The sequence below is a fragment of the Taeniopygia guttata genome, chromosome 1, assembly GCF_048771995.1.
Source record: "Taeniopygia guttata chromosome 1, bTaeGut7.mat, whole genome shotgun sequence".
NCBI classification, from domain to species: Eukaryota; Metazoa; Chordata; class Aves; order Passeriformes; family Estrildidae; genus Taeniopygia; species Taeniopygia guttata.
Genome location: NC_133024.1, coordinates 115,619,192 through 115,636,844, shown reverse-complemented (window position 1 = coordinate 115,636,844; position 17,653 = coordinate 115,619,192). Strand labels below are relative to the sequence as shown.

At 67.6% G+C, this 17,653-nt stretch overlaps 3 protein-coding genes across 6 annotated transcripts; 2 read left to right on the top strand and 1 right to left on the bottom strand.

The window, feature by feature from the left end:
- Positions 1-165: 165 nt before the first annotated feature.
- On the bottom strand, positions 166-1,058 carry TIMM10B (translocase of inner mitochondrial membrane 10B). Its single transcript, NM_001245163.1, is given in 3 exon segments — positions 166-622; positions 690-785; positions 990-1,058. Coding segments are annotated over 3 exon segments (333 nt in total). The 5' UTR covers positions 1,029-1,058; the 3' UTR covers positions 166-424.
- ARFIP2 (ARF interacting protein 2) lies at positions 1,051-6,664 on the top strand. Of its 3 annotated transcripts, none has more exons than XM_041719243.2 (9): positions 1,051-1,186; positions 2,041-2,148; positions 2,241-2,349; positions 3,247-3,357; positions 3,901-4,016; positions 4,131-4,352; positions 4,688-4,845; positions 4,920-5,094; positions 5,428-6,664. In XM_041719243.2, exons 2-9 carry the CDS (start codon positions 2,050-2,052, stop codon positions 5,581-5,583), a joined length of 1,146 nt encoding a protein of 381 aa, XP_041575177.1. In that variant the 5' UTR covers positions 1,051-1,186; positions 2,041-2,049; the 3' UTR covers positions 5,584-6,664. The 3 variants fall into 3 exon arrangements, with proteins under 3 accessions (XP_041575177.1, XP_030140958.1, XP_072792648.1); XM_072936547.1 differs by lacking the exon at positions 1,051-1,186 and adding an exon at positions 1,549-1,698; XM_030285098.4 differs by lacking the exon at positions 3,247-3,357.
- Positions 6,665-8,827: 2,163 nt separating this feature from the next.
- TRIM3 (tripartite motif containing 3) lies at positions 8,828-17,385 on the top strand. 2 transcript variants are annotated; one of them, XM_030284929.4, is made up of 12 exons: positions 8,828-8,984; positions 9,867-10,008; positions 11,745-11,979; positions 12,368-12,528; positions 12,782-12,962; positions 13,310-14,033; positions 14,223-14,326; positions 14,595-14,762; positions 14,837-15,005; positions 15,714-15,784; positions 15,890-16,030; positions 16,727-17,385. In XM_030284929.4, exons 2-12 carry the CDS (start codon positions 9,881-9,883, stop codon positions 16,877-16,879), a joined length of 2,235 nt encoding a protein of 744 aa, XP_030140789.1. In that variant the 5' UTR covers positions 8,828-8,984; positions 9,867-9,880; the 3' UTR covers positions 16,880-17,385. The 2 variants fall into 2 exon arrangements, with proteins under 2 accessions (XP_030140789.1, XP_030140798.1); XM_030284938.4 differs by lacking the exon at positions 8,828-8,984 and adding an exon at positions 9,037-9,160.
- The last annotated feature ends 268 nt before the right edge of the window (positions 17,386-17,653 follow it).

Genomic DNA, 17,653 nt, shown 5'->3' with positions numbered 1-17,653 from the left:
ACCTGCCAGTTGCAGTGAGAATGTTCAGGGCCCTGCAATGTCCCGGTCATCACGGGGGTCCTGCAGGGAGACATTTGTCTCCCATTTAGGTGCAATACCCCGGATTCCCTGTTGTGCCATGGGCTCACCCAGCAGCAAACAGGGGCCACGTGTCACACTAAGCCATTACTGTGAAGATGTTTTATTGGTATTCACACTCCACTTCCCAGAAATCCACAGCCAGGAGGGCTGGGGGGGGGGGCCTTCTCCTGTTCCTGTGCCCCCCATCCTCGGTGCCCTGCATAGCCCAGCCCCTGCTCGGGGCTCCGGGTGCCCAGCGCGGATGCTGCTCCAGCCTGGAGCTCCAGTGCAGCAGGGCTGCGGCTGCTGCGGGGCCGGGCTGCTGCTGCGTCCGACGGCCGCGGGGAGCTGCGGCCAGGGGCTGCTACGTGCCGGCAGCGGGAGCGTCTCCCGCGGGGCCCGGGGCCGGTTCAGGGGAGGCCGGCAGTGCGGGCGGCCCCGCCGGAGCCCCGTGCTCGGCCGCGCGGCGCTGCAGCAGCGCCGGCACCAGCCCCACGTAGGCGCCCATCAGGCGGTGGTTGGCGCGGACCAGCCTCGCGGCGCAGCTGTCCAGGCACGACTCCTGCGGGGCACGGCGGGGGTCAGGGGGCGCGGGGGCAGGCGGCCCGCGGCCCCCGGGCCCCGCTCACCTCGTGGCCCGTGAGCAGCCGGTAGTTGAGGTTGCAGACGCAGTGGCGGAAGCAGAGCTCGGTCATGCGGTTGTAGACCAGCAGGAAATCCCGCAGCTGGGGAGCAGGCGCGGATCACACCGGGCGGAGCCGCTCCGGGACCCCCGAAACCCACCGCGAGTCCCGGCGCGCCCCCCGGCCAGCCCGAGTCCCTTCCAGGGCCCCGCCGGTTCTCCTGCGACCCCGGCACCTCGCGACCCCCCAGCTGGAGCCCCGGGACCACCCCTGAAGGCCTGGCGGGACACGCCGCCCCCGGCTCACGCTGCGGAGCTGCTGCCGGTGCTCGGCCGCCGGGTCCATGCCGGGCCCGGGCCGGGCCGCTCCCGCCGCACTCCCCGCGCCGTCACATCCGCCCGGCTCAGCCATGACGCCACCTCCGGGCCCTGACGGCACTTGCGGCGCGCCCGGGCCGAGCGGAGCGGGAGCGGCGCGGGGGGCCCGGCGGGGCCGGGGCGCAGGTGGGGCTGGGGGGCACCGGGGGGGCCGCACACGGCCAGCGGGGCCTGGCCGAGAGAGTCCCGGGAGCCAGGCTGCGGCCGCCGCCGCCCGCTCGGGCCGGCTCCGCCGGGAGCGGCCACCGGGGGTTCCCTCGGAGGTCGGTCCCGTTCCGGGGCCTTGCCGTGCGTGGCTGCGGAGGGCTCCGTCCCGGCGCTGCCCCCGCCTGCCGCGGGGGCTGTGGGGCTGCGGGGCCGTTGCGCGGCCGGGATGGCCCCGGCGGTGACGGCCTCTGCCCGCAGGGCTCGACCCCCGCGCCGGGCCGGGCCGGGCCCTGTCCCCGCCGGGGAGGGCACGGGTCGCAGGTAACGGGTTCTCGGGAGCCCGCCCCGGGCCCCGCCTGCTGTGGAATGTGCCCGGACCGGTCCGGGCGCAGGGGCCCCCTCCCGCTCTCCTGCGGACGTGGCTCCCGGCGCCGCGCTGGGCGCTGCCAGCGCCGCTGTCCCGGGGCACGGACTGCGGGGATCCCGGCAGGGTTCGTGAGAGCGGGCGCGGAGTGCGGCCCGAGGGGCGGGGGAGCCCTGGAGCCCGGGCGTGATGGTGTAGGAGCCGCAGTGGGGTCGGCGCCTCTGGGCTGTGCCACCCCACGGGTCGGTTCTGGGAGCCGGGGGTGTCCCGAGAGACGGTGGGGCCGGGCTGGGAGTGGCTGCAGGAGGCAGCGGGCAGCCTCTGCTCGGTGCCAGCGGCTGCCGATGTGGGCCCTTCTCTCCGCGCCGAGGCCTCCTGCTGTCCCACCACGGCCCCGCGGTACCGGCTGTGGCTGCTGCCCCCGGCCGGGGGTGGTCCTGGCCCCAGCACCACGGCCGTGTCCCTGCAGGCCCTGAGGATGTCGGACGGGATCCTGAGCAAGGCAGCCACTATGGAGATCCCCATCAGCAGCAACGGGGACACCAGCAGCCTGCCCGAGGACGATGGCCTGGAGCAGGTCCGGAGCTCGGGAACCCCGGGGGGTGTTTGGGCTGTATCAGGGCTGTGCCGTCTCTGCCTCTCAGCCCCCTGCGCTCCTCTGCCCCCCAGGACCTGCAGCAGGTGATGGTGTCAGGACCCAACCTGAATGAGACCAGCATCGTGTCAGGCGGCTACGGGGGCACAGCCGAGGGCATCATCCCCACCGGCACCATCAAAGGTAGTGGGGCTGGGCTGGGAGGGAATGGGGCCATCGTGGGACCAAGGGACTCAGCTCCCCTCAGTGCCCCTGACTCATGACACGAGGCTGTGCCACAGCCTAGCCGAGATGGCTCCTGGGTGGGCTTGGGTTCTGTGCAGGGGCAGCATGTGGGGGTGTGTACTGATGGCAGAGGAGGGGCTGCTGCCCCAGCTCCACTCTCCCTGGGCTGCTCCCCTGTCACAGGGTGGGGTCTCTGCTGGGAATTTCCATCCCCTTGGTCAGGACATCCCCGTGAGATTGTGAGTCCCTGCTCTGGTGGAGGATCCCAGGTGTGTCCTGGTCCATGTGCAGCGGGAGCTCTGGAGTGTGCTGGGGATGAGGGGGCAGGCAGGGGCCCAAGCCCACACTCTGCTGACCTCTTCTTGCTGTCCCAGTCAGACCGGGCCCCAGCGGGGCCAGCTGGGCTCTGCACCCTGGGAGACCTGGCAGCAGTGTCCTTGTTCCATGCAGATCTCTCCCTGAGAGATCTCCCCCAGGGCCTGAGGAAGGTCCATGTGGGCAGAGAGGGCGACTGCACGGGTGTGCGCTTCCCCGGAGCACCGCCACTGGTGGCCCGGTGTCCCTGTGTCTCTGTGTCCCAGCGTGCCCGTGATGCCAGGCCTACCCAGCCCTTGGGGTGCAGGGGTTCCTGCACGGGGGCCAGAGGTGGGGGTTTCCTGGGCTGGGGCGTCTGTCTGTGAGGCTGTGGCCGTGTCTCTGGGTTCCAACGCTCACCTGCTGCCGTCGCTCTCCCGCTGCCGCCCGCCCGCGCACTCGCCCCTGTCCCTTGCCCCCCGTCCCTCTGCCCTGGCTACCCCACTGTGCCATGCCCTGTGCCCCCATCCTGTCCTGCCCCACGCTGCTCGGCCCCCGCAGCCCCCCCGTTTCCAGGCTCTCTTGTCCACCCTCACCCCCCCCGAGGACCGTCGGTGTCCCCCAGCGCGCCTGCTGCCCGTAGGATGGCCCGCCCGGCTGCGGCTCCCGCAGGTACTGCGCCCCCCACTCCACCCCGGGCGTCCCTTGGGTCTAGGAGCCCCGGGCCTCCCTAGGGACGTTGGTAAGAACCCCCATGGCGGCTGTGTCATGGCCAGAGCCTGGTCCTGGGGCTGGTCCTTGTGCTGGGACGGACGACACCACTGGTGGGCCCAGGGGTTTCAGAGGTGGGTTCTGGCCAGGGGGGCCCACCCTGCCCCTGGAGCCCACCTGAGGGGCTCCCAGTACTACTGGGCAGTGTTCCCCCTGTGTCCAGCCTGGTGACAGCAGTTGGCAGGACGGGGCAGGGCTTGGTGCAAGCAGATACGGCTGGGCTGGGATCTGTGCTCCTGTGTGGGACCCTCAGCGGGGCTGGCAGGAGCAGGGTCCTCACCACAATGCCTGTGAGCCAGTGCTGGGCATATGCCTGGAGCTGGGCATGCTGCTGTGGAAACAGCAGCTCCCGGACAAGGGCTCTGGAGGCTGGGGCTGCCCGGTCCCCGTGGCTGCCGCCCTTGTGCAGCTGGTGCCAGGTTCTTGTCCCTGTCCCTGTGCCAGGCCCCGGGCTGCACCCACCACCCCCCGGACCCCCGCCTGGTGGAGAGGAGGTCGTGCGCGGCATTGCCGTTGAGAAGTTCGACATTGTCAAGAAGTGGGGGATCAACACCTACAAGGTGAGGGTGAGGGGACACCAGTGGGCCTTCCTGCTCCCCTCCCACGAGGAGCTGCTCTCGGAGTGGTTCGGGGGACTCACAGGTGCCTTGGGGCCCCGTGTCCCCCTGCTGCAGTGCACCAAGCAGCTGCTCTCGGAGCGCTTCGGCCGGGGGTCCCGCACGGTGGACCTGGAGCTGGAGACCCAGATTGAGCTGCTGCGTGAGACCAAACGCAAGTACGAGAGCGTCCTGCACCTGGCACGGGCGCTCACGGCCCACCTCTACAGCCTGGTACAGACCCAGCACGCCCTGGGGGACGCCTTTGCTGACCTCAGCCAGAAATCCCCTGAGCTCCAGGTGTGCCAGGGCTAGGGGGATGCTGGGGTGAGGGCAGGGACACCTGGGCACCAGGGCTGCGGGAGGATGGGGAGCACCCAGACTTGGAGGGGACACCTGGACTCTGGGGCTGGGGGGGCAGGGGTAGCTGGGGCTTGACACTGGGGTTGTGGGGGTCAGGACTTGGGGAGTCACACTTGGACACCAGGGCAGGAATGTGATCTGCACAGGTGTGGCTGTTGTGCTGGTGCTGGCCTCGGTGGTCTCAGGGGGCTTTTCCCCCAGCACCCTTGATGGAGGGGAGTGGGGATGTGATCCGTGGCCCCTCACCTGAGCCCCCATCCCTCTGTCCCCAGGAGGAGTTTGGGTACAACGCGGAGACGCAGAAGCTGCTGTGCAAGAACGGGGAGACGCTGCTGGGCGCCGTTAACTTTTTTGTGTCCAGCATCAACACGCTGGTCAACAAGACCATGGAGGACACGCTCATGACAGTGAAGCAGTACGAGACTGCCAGGTGGGCTTGCCCTGGGGGGCTCAGGGCTCCGGGGAGGGCTGGAGGCAGGTCGGTGATGCCGGGGCTCTGCGCAGGTTGGAGTATGACGCGTACCGCACGGACCTGGAGGAGCTGAGCATGGGCCCACGCGACGCCGGCGCTGTGAGCCGCCTGGACGCCGCCCAGAGCCAGTTCCAGAGCCACAAGGACAAGTACGAGAAGCTGCGGGCAGACGTGGCCATCAAGCTCAAATTCTTGGAGGAGAACAAGGTGGGTGCAGGCATGGGAGGTGTGGGGTGGGGATGGGGGGCACAGGAATGTGAGATGCGAGACAGAGGTGGGGCATGCAGAGGTGGGGCACGTGAGGAGGAGGGGTTTGGGACAGGGATGGGAGGGAAGTGCAAGGATGGGGGGCACAGGGATGGGGTCCCTGCAGGGATTTGACATCCATGTTGCATTTGTCACTCGAAGACACGAACTGGGTGGAACAGACAGTGCAGAGGGGGAGTGGCACTCGGGGGGTCTCAGAGGGCTTTCCAAGCCCTTTTCTGTGCTGCTGGGGTGGGCTCAGGCCCTCCCAGTCATGATCCCCTCCCCCCCCAGATCAAGGTGATGCACAAGCAACTGCTGCTGTTCCACAACGCCATCTCTGCGTACTTTGCTGGGAACCAGCAGCAGCTTGAGCAGACCCTCAAGCAGTTCAACATCAAGCTCAAGACCCCTGGCGCCGAGAAGCCCTCCTGGCTGGAGGAGCAGTGAGCTCCCTGTGCCCCCCCCAGATGGAGGAGCACACATGGACCTCAGTTGTGGCCGAGGGCTCATGGGGGCCACAGCCCAGGCCTGCTCTCGGATGAGGGGGGCCACCAGGTATGGGGAGGTGCCAGTGGGTTGGGTCCCCCCTCATCCCACAGCCCCTGCGCAGGGCAGGGTGCAGCAGCTCCTCAGCACAGGCCCCCCACAGCAGACAGCTGGAGCCCCCCATGCCCCTGACACTCCTAAGGGGGCTCGCTGGGCTGCTGTCCCCAGACACCCCACTCACCTTGGGGTGAGCCAGGACCTTCCACTGTCCCCCTCTGCCCCGCTGGGGCAGGATGAGGGCGCGCCCCTCCCAGGCCCACTGCCAGCTTCCACCAGGGAGCCCCCTGCCCTGGGGCACAGTGGAGCTGGGTGGGGGCGGCACCGGGGCAGCTGGGCCCCCCCTGTGCCGGGGAGAGGCTGTGGGGCCTCCCTGCTGCACCTGGCACGCAGCGGGGCTCCCGCTCTGCCCGCCAGTGCCAGGGACACCCTGGCCCCCTCCAGGCTGTTCCCAGGTGTTTCCAGCCGGGCTGCTCACGCACTCCTGATTCACAGGGGGCTGCACCCCCCAAAGACCCCCCCTGCCTCCCCAGGGCTGTGGCATCCTGGGCTGGGCTGGTGAGGGCTCCCTGTGCCCTGCTGCTAGAGGCAGGGGAGGTCGCTGGCCAGGCACAGGTCCGTGGCACCCTGGAAGAGGATGGGGGACTCCAAGCAGGGACCAAACGTCCGTGGGGCACAGGGGGTGCACGCGTGTCCATGCATGTCCGTGTGTGGGCGCATGCCTGTCCCGGGACTGGGGCACATGTGCTGCACACAGGGGGCTGGGGTCCCGGCCCGGGTTCACCCCCAAGCCATGACGGGCCCCCGCCTACCCCCGCACTTGGGCACTTTCTCCTGAGACAAAACTGTTGGTTTTTCTTGCTCATTAATTTAACTGATAATTTAATGTCGGGATCCGACTTCCCCTGCCCCGCCCTGGTGACGGTCTGACCCCCCCCAACCCCCTGACTTCTGTAAAATCCCGAATAAATGGTACAGATCAGTGTGTGCAGAGCTACCGTGGGACAAGGAGGGGCTGCACCCAGCAGGCTGGGGCTGCCAGGGTGGGTGGGAGACAGGGGCATGAGCCCCACAACAGTGAGGACTCTGATGGAGCCCTAGGGCACGGGGGGCTGGCTGCTCCTTATGGGGGCCCCAGGCTCGGAAGGGGAATGAGCTGGAGCACAGAAGAGATGGCTCTGGGGGGTGAGCACGGGGCTTGGGGGAACCCTGCTCACCTGTGTGTGGTGAGGAGAGCCACCCCTTGCTCCAGCATGAACCAGGACCAGGTGGGAGTAAATGGGGACAGGATGGGGGGCACTGCAGGGGGAAGCTGGGTGGGATCGGCCTGGGGTTCCTGGCACTATCACCTCTGTCCCACTGGTGGCACCCAGAGCTCAGGAGTCCCACAGGATATATTCCCCTTTCCCAGGCCAGGGACTGGGGCCATCCAGTGCCCTCCCCCATCACCCTTCAACCTGTTCCTGCTCTGGTGGCTGCTCCCCTGGGGCTCCTGGACACCCCCAGGACACTCACTGGCCCCTGGGACACTCCCTTCAGAACATTCCCCGCCTCCCCTGAACCTTCCTCCTGGACACCCTCTCCCTCTGCCCCAGCCCCCTGGAACACTGAAACCCTCCCATGGGGTCCTGCCACTCCCCAGACACGGATGTGGGCAATCGGGTGGGTGTCTGCCCCACAAGGGATGAGGGCTGTTCCCAGGCACCTGCTCCGTGCTCCCAGACCCATCCACCAGCTCCTGGGGGATACTGGGGAAGGACCGGGGGTCTCTGCGGGGGAGAAGGAGCCTCACTGGGGGTGAGGGTGGAGAGCCAGAGGAGGTCCTTGGTGCAGAGGAGCCCACTTGATAGTGCTGTGCTGCAGATGTCCCAGCACCTGGTCCCCACTGTGCTGTGGGTGCCTGTGGGACACGCTGAGCCTCAGCGCCTTTTGCTGCTTCTGGGGGTGCCTGGCTGGGACTGGGGGGTCCTGGGGGTGGATTCCAGGCCAGGTCACTCCCTATCCCCCTCATGATCATCATCCTCGCTCCTGGGGCACTTGTGATGGCTGCACAACCAGGTCTGGCCTGGCTGCAGAACCTTCCGACACTGAGGCCAAGGTGGAGGGTCAGGGGACCATGCTGGGGCCCCCCATGTGGACTGGGACAGATTTATTGGGGGGCTGGTTCATGGCAGAGCTCTGGGTCCATCCTGGAGCTGATGGGTCTCCCTGATGGGTCCCCAAATGTGCTGGGCTGGATCAGCACCTTCCTGTCCCTGCAGCCATCATCCCCCCATGGCCTACTCCAGCAGTGACCTGGCTGAGGACAGGGGCACCTCCTCTGCACCCCTCAACTCCAGCTCTGCCAGGATGCCTTGTCTAAGAGTGCCCGCTCGGTGCCCCAGCTGCCTCGCCCAAAGGAGGCAGCCAGAAGCTGCTGGAATTCCCGAGAAGCTGCAGCAGGTGGGCTTGGTGCCACGTCCTGAACCGGGTTGGGGGTGGAGGGGTACCAGCTGAGGGGGATGATGGTGATGAAGGGCGTCCCACGTGGAGGAGGAGCTGTGGCAGCTGGCAGGTGGGAAGAAGCGTGGGCTCCCTACAAACTGAGGGGCTGGGAAAGGTCAATTTGCTCTGGTTTTACTCCTATCCCCCCCCTTTACAAGCCCCTTTGTACCCCACCTGTACCTCCTCTATACCACCCCTCTAAAACCCCTATTTTACCTCTCTTTTTGCCTGCGCATCCCCCTCGCCCCCATTTATATCCACCTGTTTGCCTTGACCTTCCCTTTCATCCCCCTTTTATATTCTTCCTACTTCTCAATTCATACCGCCCGTCACCCCACGCTCGCTGACCCCCCGCCCCGTCACGCCCCCACCCACCAGCGTACGCTGACATTCCCCAGTCCTGTTCTCCGTCCAGTTTGGGGTCAACCCCCCCAAATTCGGGGTCGGGATGTGGTTGCCGTGGCAACAGCCGGGTACCCCTGGATGCGCGGAGCCCCCCCCAGCTGCAGAGCCACAGCCCAGGCGAGACCACTGATGCTGGGGGGGAGCCGAAGGGGTCGCTTTACCCACTTTCCCACGGAACCCTCCCCACGAGCCCCCCAGCCGGGGACGGCAGCGCGTCCCGCGGCGACGCCTCGCCATCCCGAGCGGGGCGTCGTGGGGTGCGGGCTGCGTGGAGCAGGGAGGCGGCGGCGCGCTGCCGCTCCCCCTGCGGAGCGCGGGTGGTGCGGGCCGGGCCGGCCGCCTCGCTGTCGCATCCCGGGCCGGGGCCGAGGATGCGCCGTGGGGCCCGCGCGGGGCGAGCAGGGGGCAGCGGCGGGGTGAGTGCGGCCGGCGGGCCCGGCCCGCCGAGCGGCGGCCGCGGCTGCTGCGGGCGGGACCCCGCGGCTGCGGCACCCCGCGCCCGCCGTGCCCGCGGCCCGGGGCGGGGGGGCGGTGCCGCACAATGGCGGCCGGGGCGGGGCCGCGGCCTGGAGCGCGGAGCCGCCGCAGCGCCGTGAGCGGGGCCGGGGCGCGGGGCCGCTCGAGGGACGGGGGACGGTGGGGACAGCGGCTGCGGGGGTCACTGCGGCACAGGGGACAGGGGAGGGGACGAGGAGTGTCCGCAGGGGCCGGTCGGCGCGGGGCTCGGTCGGAGGGCGGCGGCGCTGGGGTGTGCCCGTGGGGCGGAGGGCGGATGCTGCGGGCGCCCTGTGGGGCGGGCGGTGGATGGGGCCGGTGCCGCGGCGCGCAAGGAGAGGGGGCTGCGGATCGGTGGGTTTCGAGGGGCAGGGCAGTGCCGTGGGACGCGGTGTCTGTGCGGCCGTGGGTGCCCGGGGGTCAGGGGGGAGTGCCCGTGTGTGCCCCACAAGGTGTCTGTGGGGCCGGGGGCTGTGGGATGCCCCGCAGTGGGTGCTGTGGGTGCCCGGGGTGCTGAGCCCTCATGCCACAGGGTGAATGTCCGTTATGGCCCTCTGTGGGGCTGCGGCGTGGGCAGGGGGCTGCGGGGCACCCTGTGGGCTGCAGGGTGCTATGCAGTGCCTCCCAAGCATTTAAATTCCCCCCATTCTCAGGCTGAGGGTCTGCCATGACCCACCGCGAGCCTGCGGGTGGGTAGGGGTTGTGTGGTGCCCGTGGGTTGGGGCTGGGAGTGGCCGTGGGGTGCCAGGAGCCCCGTGGGGTGTTGCAGGGTGCCTGCCCCTCACTGTGGTGTGGCCTGCCAGGCTGAGGAGCCACCATGGCCCGCCATGAGCCCGCCAGCCCGGTGGTGCGGCAGATTGACCAGCAGTTCCTGATCTGCAGCATCTGCCTCGACCGCTACTGCAACCCCAAGGTGCTGCCCTGCCTGCACACCTTCTGCGAGAGGTGGGAGCTCCCGAACCCACCCTGAGCCCCTGCCTCCTCCCAAACCCCATCCCTGCCTGCACGCTTTCTGTGAGAGGTGGAACCTCCTGAACCCCTCTCGAGTCCCCCCTGCATCCCCTGAGCCCAATCCCTGCCTGCACACCTTCTGTGAGAAGTGGGACCTCTCCCTGCACCCCACTGCACCCCCGGTATACCCTCTGTGCCCTGGGAGCCACTCTTCATCCCACCCTGTCTCTGAGCCCCCCTACACCCCTCCCGTGTGCTCTGCACCCCGCCAGCATCCATCCCCAGCACATCCCCCCTGCACCCCACTGAGTCCTGACTGCAGCCCTGCCACTGCAACCCTCCAAATGCACCCCCCATGTCCTTACTGCCCCCCTGCACCCCCTAGCCTGCTCTGCCCCTCCAGCATCCATCCCCTGTGCCCCTCAGTGCACCTAGCCCCCCTCTGCCTTGCTGCATCCCCCTCTGTCCCTGAGCCTGTACCCCAGTGCTACTGGTGCACCCCAGTGTGCCCCACTGCAGCCCTCCTGGACCCCCTACACCCTCCGTGTGAGCAGAGCCCTCCCTCAGCCCCACTGGTGGTGAGCCAGGCCCCCCTGCACTGCCTGCCCTCCCCAGTGAGAGATGGGGTCCAGCCTCCCTGTGCCCTCAGAGGTAGGGGCTGGGACCCCCTACATTCCATGGCCCATGGCGGTGCTGGGACCCCCCTGCCCTCCACACCCCGCTTCTCTGTGAGAGCTGCACAGCCCCTGAGCCCCCCGAGTGTGGGGGCTGGGGGCACCATGGCTGGGGATCCTCCCAAGTACGGGGTCTTGTTGCTGATGGCCCCCCTCTCTCTGTGCTCCCAGAGCCCTCTGGTCCTGCTCCATCCATCCGCCCATCTCCCCAGGGGCACTGGCACTGCTGCCCTGTGTCCATCCTGTCCATCTGTCTGACTGCCTGCTCCTGCCGCTCCCCCACCTGGTGTGACACCACACAGCCCTCCTGTCTGTCTGTCCATCTGTCTCCCATCCTTGTGTGACACTGCGCAGCCCCCCCACGTGACTGTCCGTCTGTCCTCCTCCTGTGCCCCAGTGTGACGCTGCAGCCCCACCATCTTGTTCATCTGTCCCCTGGTTTGTCTGTCCCTCCCACCCTGTTCTCACACCCCGGTGTTCCACCACACAGCCCCCTTGTCTGTCTGTCCATCCCTCCCCGTGCTCTCTGCTTGCACCCCAACCCTTCAGTCTGTGTCGCTGCCCCCCTCTCCCTGTGTTCCTCATTGCCCTGTGTGTCCATCCTGCTGCCCCTGTCCCACTGTCACTGTGTGCAGTCCCCCTGTCCATCCATCTGCCCCTGTGCCACTGCTGGTCCCCAGGCCTATCCACATGCTCTTGCCCTGCACCCTGATCCTCGTGTCCCATCTGTCCATCCCCCTCTCTACCTGCCTGCAGCCCTAGGTGGCATGTTCCCCCTTCTGTCCCCCATCAACCTACCTGTCCATTCCCCTGTCTGCCTGTCCATCCATCTGTCCCTTCATGCCCCTGTTCTGCCCCCACTGCCATCGCACATCCCCAGCAGGTCCTGTCCCCCCATCCATCCTCTCATCTGTCCCCCTGTTGTCCCTGTTTCTGGTCCCACGTGCCGCCTGTGCCCCCACAGCCCCCGTCCCTGCCCCTTTCACATCCTGACCCAGAGCCTGTCCCTGTCATGCCCCGTGTGACCCCTGACCCCGGTGACCCCTGTGACCCCAGGTGTCTGCAGAACTACATTCCAGCCCAGAGCCTGTCCCTGTCGTGCCCCGTGTGCCGCCAGACCTCGATCCTGCCCGAGCGGGGGGTCCCGGCGCTGCCCAACAACTTCTTCATCACCAACCTGATGGAGGTGCTGCAGCGGGACCCTGACCCCCGCGGGGCCCCCCCTGCACCCCTGCCCCCCCTGGGCGCCGCCACCGGGCAGCCGCTGTGCTGCCCCAACCACGAGGGAAAGGTGGGCCCGAGGGGCTGGGAGGGCTGTGCTGGACCCCAGGGGCTCAGGGTGTTTGCCTGTGGGGCTGCCCGTGTCCAGGGGGGACGGGGAGGTCCTGAGGGCTGATGTGACTTGGGAAGCTGGGCACCTGCAGGAGCTGGAAGGGCTTTAGGAGGGCTGGGATCTGGGGAAGGCTGAGGAGGTCTGTGAGGATCTGGAAGGGCTGTGAGGGTCACGAGGGGTCGGGGGGGCTGCAGGCCTTGGAGAAAGGCTCCAGAGAGGGTCTGGGGAGGCTGCAGTGGTCCAGGGAGTCTGGGAGAGACTGTGTGGGCTCAGGAGGTGATTTGGGGCTGGCTGCAGGCTGCTGTGGGCTGAGGTGTGGGGCAGCAGGTGAGTGCAGGTGTGGCAGGTGATGGAGTTCTACTGCGAGCCCTGCGAGACAGCCATGTGCCGGGAGTGCACGGAGGGGGAGCGGCGGGAGCACCGGGACCACCGCACCGTGCCGCTGCGTGATGTGCTGGAGCAGCACAAGGCAGCCCTGCAGCACCAGCTCGACGCTGTGCGTGCCAGGTAGGGGGGGCAGGGAGTTTCTGGGGGTCCCCGTGGCCCCACTCCCACTGGTTGCAGCGCCAGCTTGATGCCACCCACACATGGTTCAGGGGGAGGGGTGGCTGAGGGCGTTGTGGGTACTGTGGGTTTGAGGGTTCAGGGAGTGCCCACATCCTCCTGCAGAACACCACAGCTGGGTGAGGGTGCTGTGGGGGGGCTTCAGGGTGGGGTTGCTGGGGGTTTGGGAGTTCAGGGGGTCCCCATGTCTCCCCAGGCTCCCACAGCTGGCAGCAGCTGTGGGGCTGGTAGCCGAGATCAGCCGGCAGCTGGGGCAGCGCCGGGCTGAGGCCGAGGCAGAGATTGGGAGCAGCTTCGAGGAGCTGGAGGCAGCGCTGCGGCAGCGGCGGGAGGTGCTGCTGCGCGACCTGGAGGCCACCTGTGCTGCCAAGCAGCAGGTAACACACCTGGGGCTCTGTGCCTTTCGCCAGCCGTTCCTGGGGGGTGTGGGTCCCCCAGCCGTACCCCAGTGCCAGCAGCCCAGCTGGTGCAACAGTTGGGGTCCCAGTGCAGCACCAGCACTGGGGTTATGGCCGTGGCTGCGGTGCAGGTGGGGGTGCAGACGGAGCAGTGGTTTGGGGTGTTGGGTGTGGGCGTCCCACACGGACACCAGAGAGATGTGCCGTCCCCTCAGGATGCACGGGGGCGTGGCTGGGGTGCTGCGTCAGGGCCAGGATGCGGTTCAAGTGCGGGTGTCGGCACTGGGGTCGCACCTGGTGCCACAGGTGATGTCCTGCTCCCACAGGTGCTGGAGGCACAGCTGGAGGTGCTGCGGCAGGGTCAGGAGAGCATCCTGAGCAGCTGCGCGTTCACAGAGCAGGCGCTGCACCACGGCTCAGCCACGGAGGTGCTGCTGGTGCAGAAGCAGATGGGCGAGCGGCTGCGGGAGCTGGCGGCGCGGCCCTTCCCCGAGCACCCGCACGAGAACGCGCAGCTCGAGTTCCACGCTGAGCCCGAGGGGCTGCGCCGCTCCATCCAGAACCTGGGCGCGCTGCTGACCACCAGCGCCACAGCGCACACCACGGTGGCCACGGGCGAGGGGCTGCGCCAGGCCGTGGTGGGGCAGCCCTGCTCGCTCAGCGTCACCACCAAGGACAAGGACGGGGCGCTGGTGCGCAGCGGCGGCGCCCGCCTGCGCTTTGCTGTGACGGGCCCCGACGGCGCCGCGGCCGAGGCCGAGGTGCAGGACAACCGCAACGGCACCTACGAGCTGGTGTACACGCCGCGCACCGAGGGCGACTTTGTGCTGTCCATCCTGCTGTATGGGCAGCCCGTGCGCGGCTCCCCCTTCCGCGCGCGCGCCCTGCGCCCCAGCGACGTGCCCCCGTCCCCCGAGGAGGCCAAGCGCCGCGTCAAGTCCCCGGGCGGGGGGCACGTGCGGCAGAAGGCGCTGCGCCGCCCCGCCAGCATGTACGGCAGCGCCAAGCGCAAGGAGAACCCCATCGAGGACGAGCTCATCTTTCGCGTCGGTGAGCAAGGCGTGCGGCGGTGTCTTGGGATGGTGGGGGCTCCTTAGGGCTCCCTAGGGACTCCCCAGGGACTCCCCAAGGCTCCTCATGGCTCCTTTGGTGGTGGTGGAGGGCACCAGGGGGTGTCAGGGGTTTACCGGGGCGGTGAGTGCTCTCCTGGGCCCCATGTGCCCCAACTGGTGCCTGCAGGCAGCCGTGGCCGGGAGAAGGGCGAGTTCACCAACCTGCAGGGGATCTCCACATCCAGTGCCGGCCGCATCGTCGTGGCCGACAGCAACAACCAGTGCGTGCAGGTATGGACACCCTTGGGACCTCCACACCCCCCCCGGACCCCCACTGACTCTTGTTGATCCCCATTGACCCTGACAACAACAACCAGTGCATGCAGGTACGGACCCCTGGACCCCTTGCCTCCCGTGATCCACAAACTCTCCCAGGACCCCCACTGACTCCCCCTGCTCCCCCTGACCCCACAGTTGTTCTCCAATGAGGGGCAGTTTTGGCTGCATTTCAAGGCGTGGGGGCGTTCCCCCTGATCCCCTGCCGCTGCTGCCCTCCCAGGTGTTCAGTAACGAGGGGCAGTTCCGGCTGCGTTTCGGAGTGCGGGGGCGCTCCCCGGGTCAGCTCCAGCGCCCCACGGGGGTCTCAGTGGACACCAATGGTGACATCATTGTGGCCGACTACGACAACCGCTGGGTCAGTGTGTTCTCACCTGAGGGCAAGTTCAAGGTGAGTGGAAGCTGCAGAGGTCTGTGGGGCAGGGGGTCCGTGGCACCTCCCAGCCTGACTGTGTGTCCCCCCAGACAAAGCTGGGTGCGGGGCGGCTGATGGGCCCCAAGGGCGTTGCCGTGGACCGCAACGGGCACATCATTGTGGTGGACAACAAGGCGTGCTGCGTCTTCATCTTCCAGCCCAACGGGAAGCTGGTGGCGCGGTTCGGCTCCCGCGGCACCGCTGAGCGCCAGTTCGCAGGTATCCCTGGGATGGGACCCCCCAGCTGTGAGCCCTTGGGATCCCCAGGGACCGGGGTGGGCGGACTGTGCCCCACATTGCTGGGGTGGCTGGTGGCACTGGGACCCCAAGGAATGGCCTCAGGCTGGGGGACAGGTCCAGGCTGCAGTTCTGGACTGGCTTTCTGCATCCAGCTCTGGGCTGTGGGTTCAGGTTCTGGTCTCAGGACTTTTTCTGAGCTCTGCTTTGAGTTCTGGGGCTGGACAGGGAGCCAGGATCTGGTTCTTGGTCCAGCACCAGGTTAAGTGCTCTGGGCTGGTGATCCAGGTTCTATCTCTGGGTTCTGGTTCAGGACTGAGATCCCAGGCTCTTGAGTTCAAGGTTTGGTTCTGGTTCCCAGGCTGGTATGTGGTTCCAGGTTCTGGGTTTGGGTCTGGGTCCTGAGCTGTGTGTCCTAGATTGGGGCACTGGGTTTGGTTCTGGATACAGATTGTGGGTCTGGGTTCTGGGTTCAGTTCTGGGTTGGGGCGCTGGGCTCAGATTCTGGCAGTGACTCCATCCTGGGGGCTCTGAGTTCTGGACTCTGTCCATACCTCAGGGCTCTGGGTCCATCCTTGCCCTGCCATGAGGCCAGGGCTGAACCCCACCGTTCCCCTCAGGGCTGAGACACCAGTCCTGGGGATGAGTTCCCTGTGCCCCATTTGGGCTGAGCCCCCTTTGTCTCCTCAGGACCCCATTTTGTGGCTGTCAACAACAAGAACGAGATCGTGGTGACCGACTTCCACAACCACTCTGTGAAGGTGAGTGCCGCCACAGGCAGCTGCTGAGAGCCCCCTAGTGCGCTCAGGGCTGGGGGGCTGCAGTGGCCCCCATGACTCCCACGTGTTGTGCCCCCTGCCCACCAGGTGTACAACGCTGAGGGCGAGTTCCTGTTCAAGTTCGGGTCGCATGGGGAGGGCAACGGGCAGTTCAACGCGCCCACAGGGGTGGCCGTGGACAGCAACGGCAACATCATCGTGGCTGACTGGGGCAACAGCCGCATCCAGGTACCACACCCGTGCCAGCGCAGACACACAGACACCCATATCTGCACACCTGTGCCTGCACAGACACACGGACACCCGTGCCTACACAGACATCTGTACCTGCACACCATGTGCCTGCTCAGACACACGGACATCTGTGCCTGCACAGACACACAGAGACCCGTGCCTGCACACCTGTGCCTGCTCAGACACCTGCACACCTCTACCTGCACACATCTCCCCAGTGCAGCCCAGGGAGCTCAGCACTTTCCCCTCTCCGTCCCGTCCCTGACCCCCCAACCCAGGTGTGTGCTGTGAGGCGCTGTGGGGCACCTGCAGGGAGCCAGGACACAACTCGGTTTAAGTGAGAACAACTGGGAAGGATCTTGGGTCAAGTGGGAAGGGTCTGTGCAGGGTCTGCAGTCAGCTGGGAGGGGTCCATGGGGGCGTAGGGTCAACTGTGAGGAACTGGGAAGAATTTTGCACCGAGAGGAACTGGGATGGACTGGGAAGGGCTCTGGGGTCACCTGGAAGCAACTGAGAAGGGTCTTGGAATAGGGGAGGATCCCTGTCCTGCTAGGAGGGATCTTGAGCACATGCCCCCGCAGGGAGTGCATCCTGCAGGTCTGGGGCTATCGGGGCTGGGGGTCCCTGGGCCATTGGGGCTGGGTGTCCCTGGCCGTGGGCCCTGGGCACAGCTGTGCGCACCTCCCGCAGGTGTTTGACAGCGCGGGCTCCTTCCTGTCCTACATCAACACGGCGGCTGACCCGCTGTACGGGCCGCAGGGGCTGGCCCTCACCTCCGACGGCCACGTTGTCGTGGCCGACTCGGGCAACCACTGCTTCAAGGCCTATCGCTACCTGCAGTGACAGGCACGACACCGCGGCACGGCTGCGGGCAGAGGGACCTGCAGCTGCAGCGGGGCGCGTGGGGCTGCCCCGCGGCCTCGCCTGCCCCCCGAGCGCCATCCTGGCTTCATGTGCACTTTATCCCAGGGGGCAGCCGGGCCTGGGGGGGTGAGGAAGGGTCCCGTGGGGTGGGGGCTGCCTGAGGGTCATGGTCTGGCCCCTCACCCATGGCAGGGCCAGCATCCCATTGCCCCTGCTGACAGGGTTCCCAAGGTGTGGGGGGTGTGAGGGGCAGGGGGAGCTGCTGGAAGGGCTTGTGGGGGGCTGTGGGGTGGTCAGTCCAGAGTTCCATGCCCCTTGAGGGCTACCCCCACCTCCCCAGCTCCCCTCCCCAGCTGTGGGGTGACTGTGTGTGCCTGCTGCCCCACTGCACTGCTGCTCCACAGCTCTGGGGGGCTCCAGGGGTTGTGGGGCAGCTGCCGCACGCTGACAAAACTGTATGTACAAAATAAAGTATTCTGGAAGTACCCTGGCCCCGTGCTGCCCCGTAGCCCTGCCTGTCCTTCACACACCCTGCCCTAGAGCCCCCATGGCCCGCGGGCCCTCCCAGCTGCGCTGGACGCCCCCAGGCAGTGCCAGGCCAAGCAGGGACAGGAACGGTGCCTGGAGCTCAGTGGCACCACGGGCGCCTGCCTGGCCTGGGCGTTCTGCCAGCAGTGACCCATCTGCACAGACAGGGACAGACTGGGAGTGGGGACTGGGCTGGACTGGGAGTGGGGACAGGGTTAGACTGAT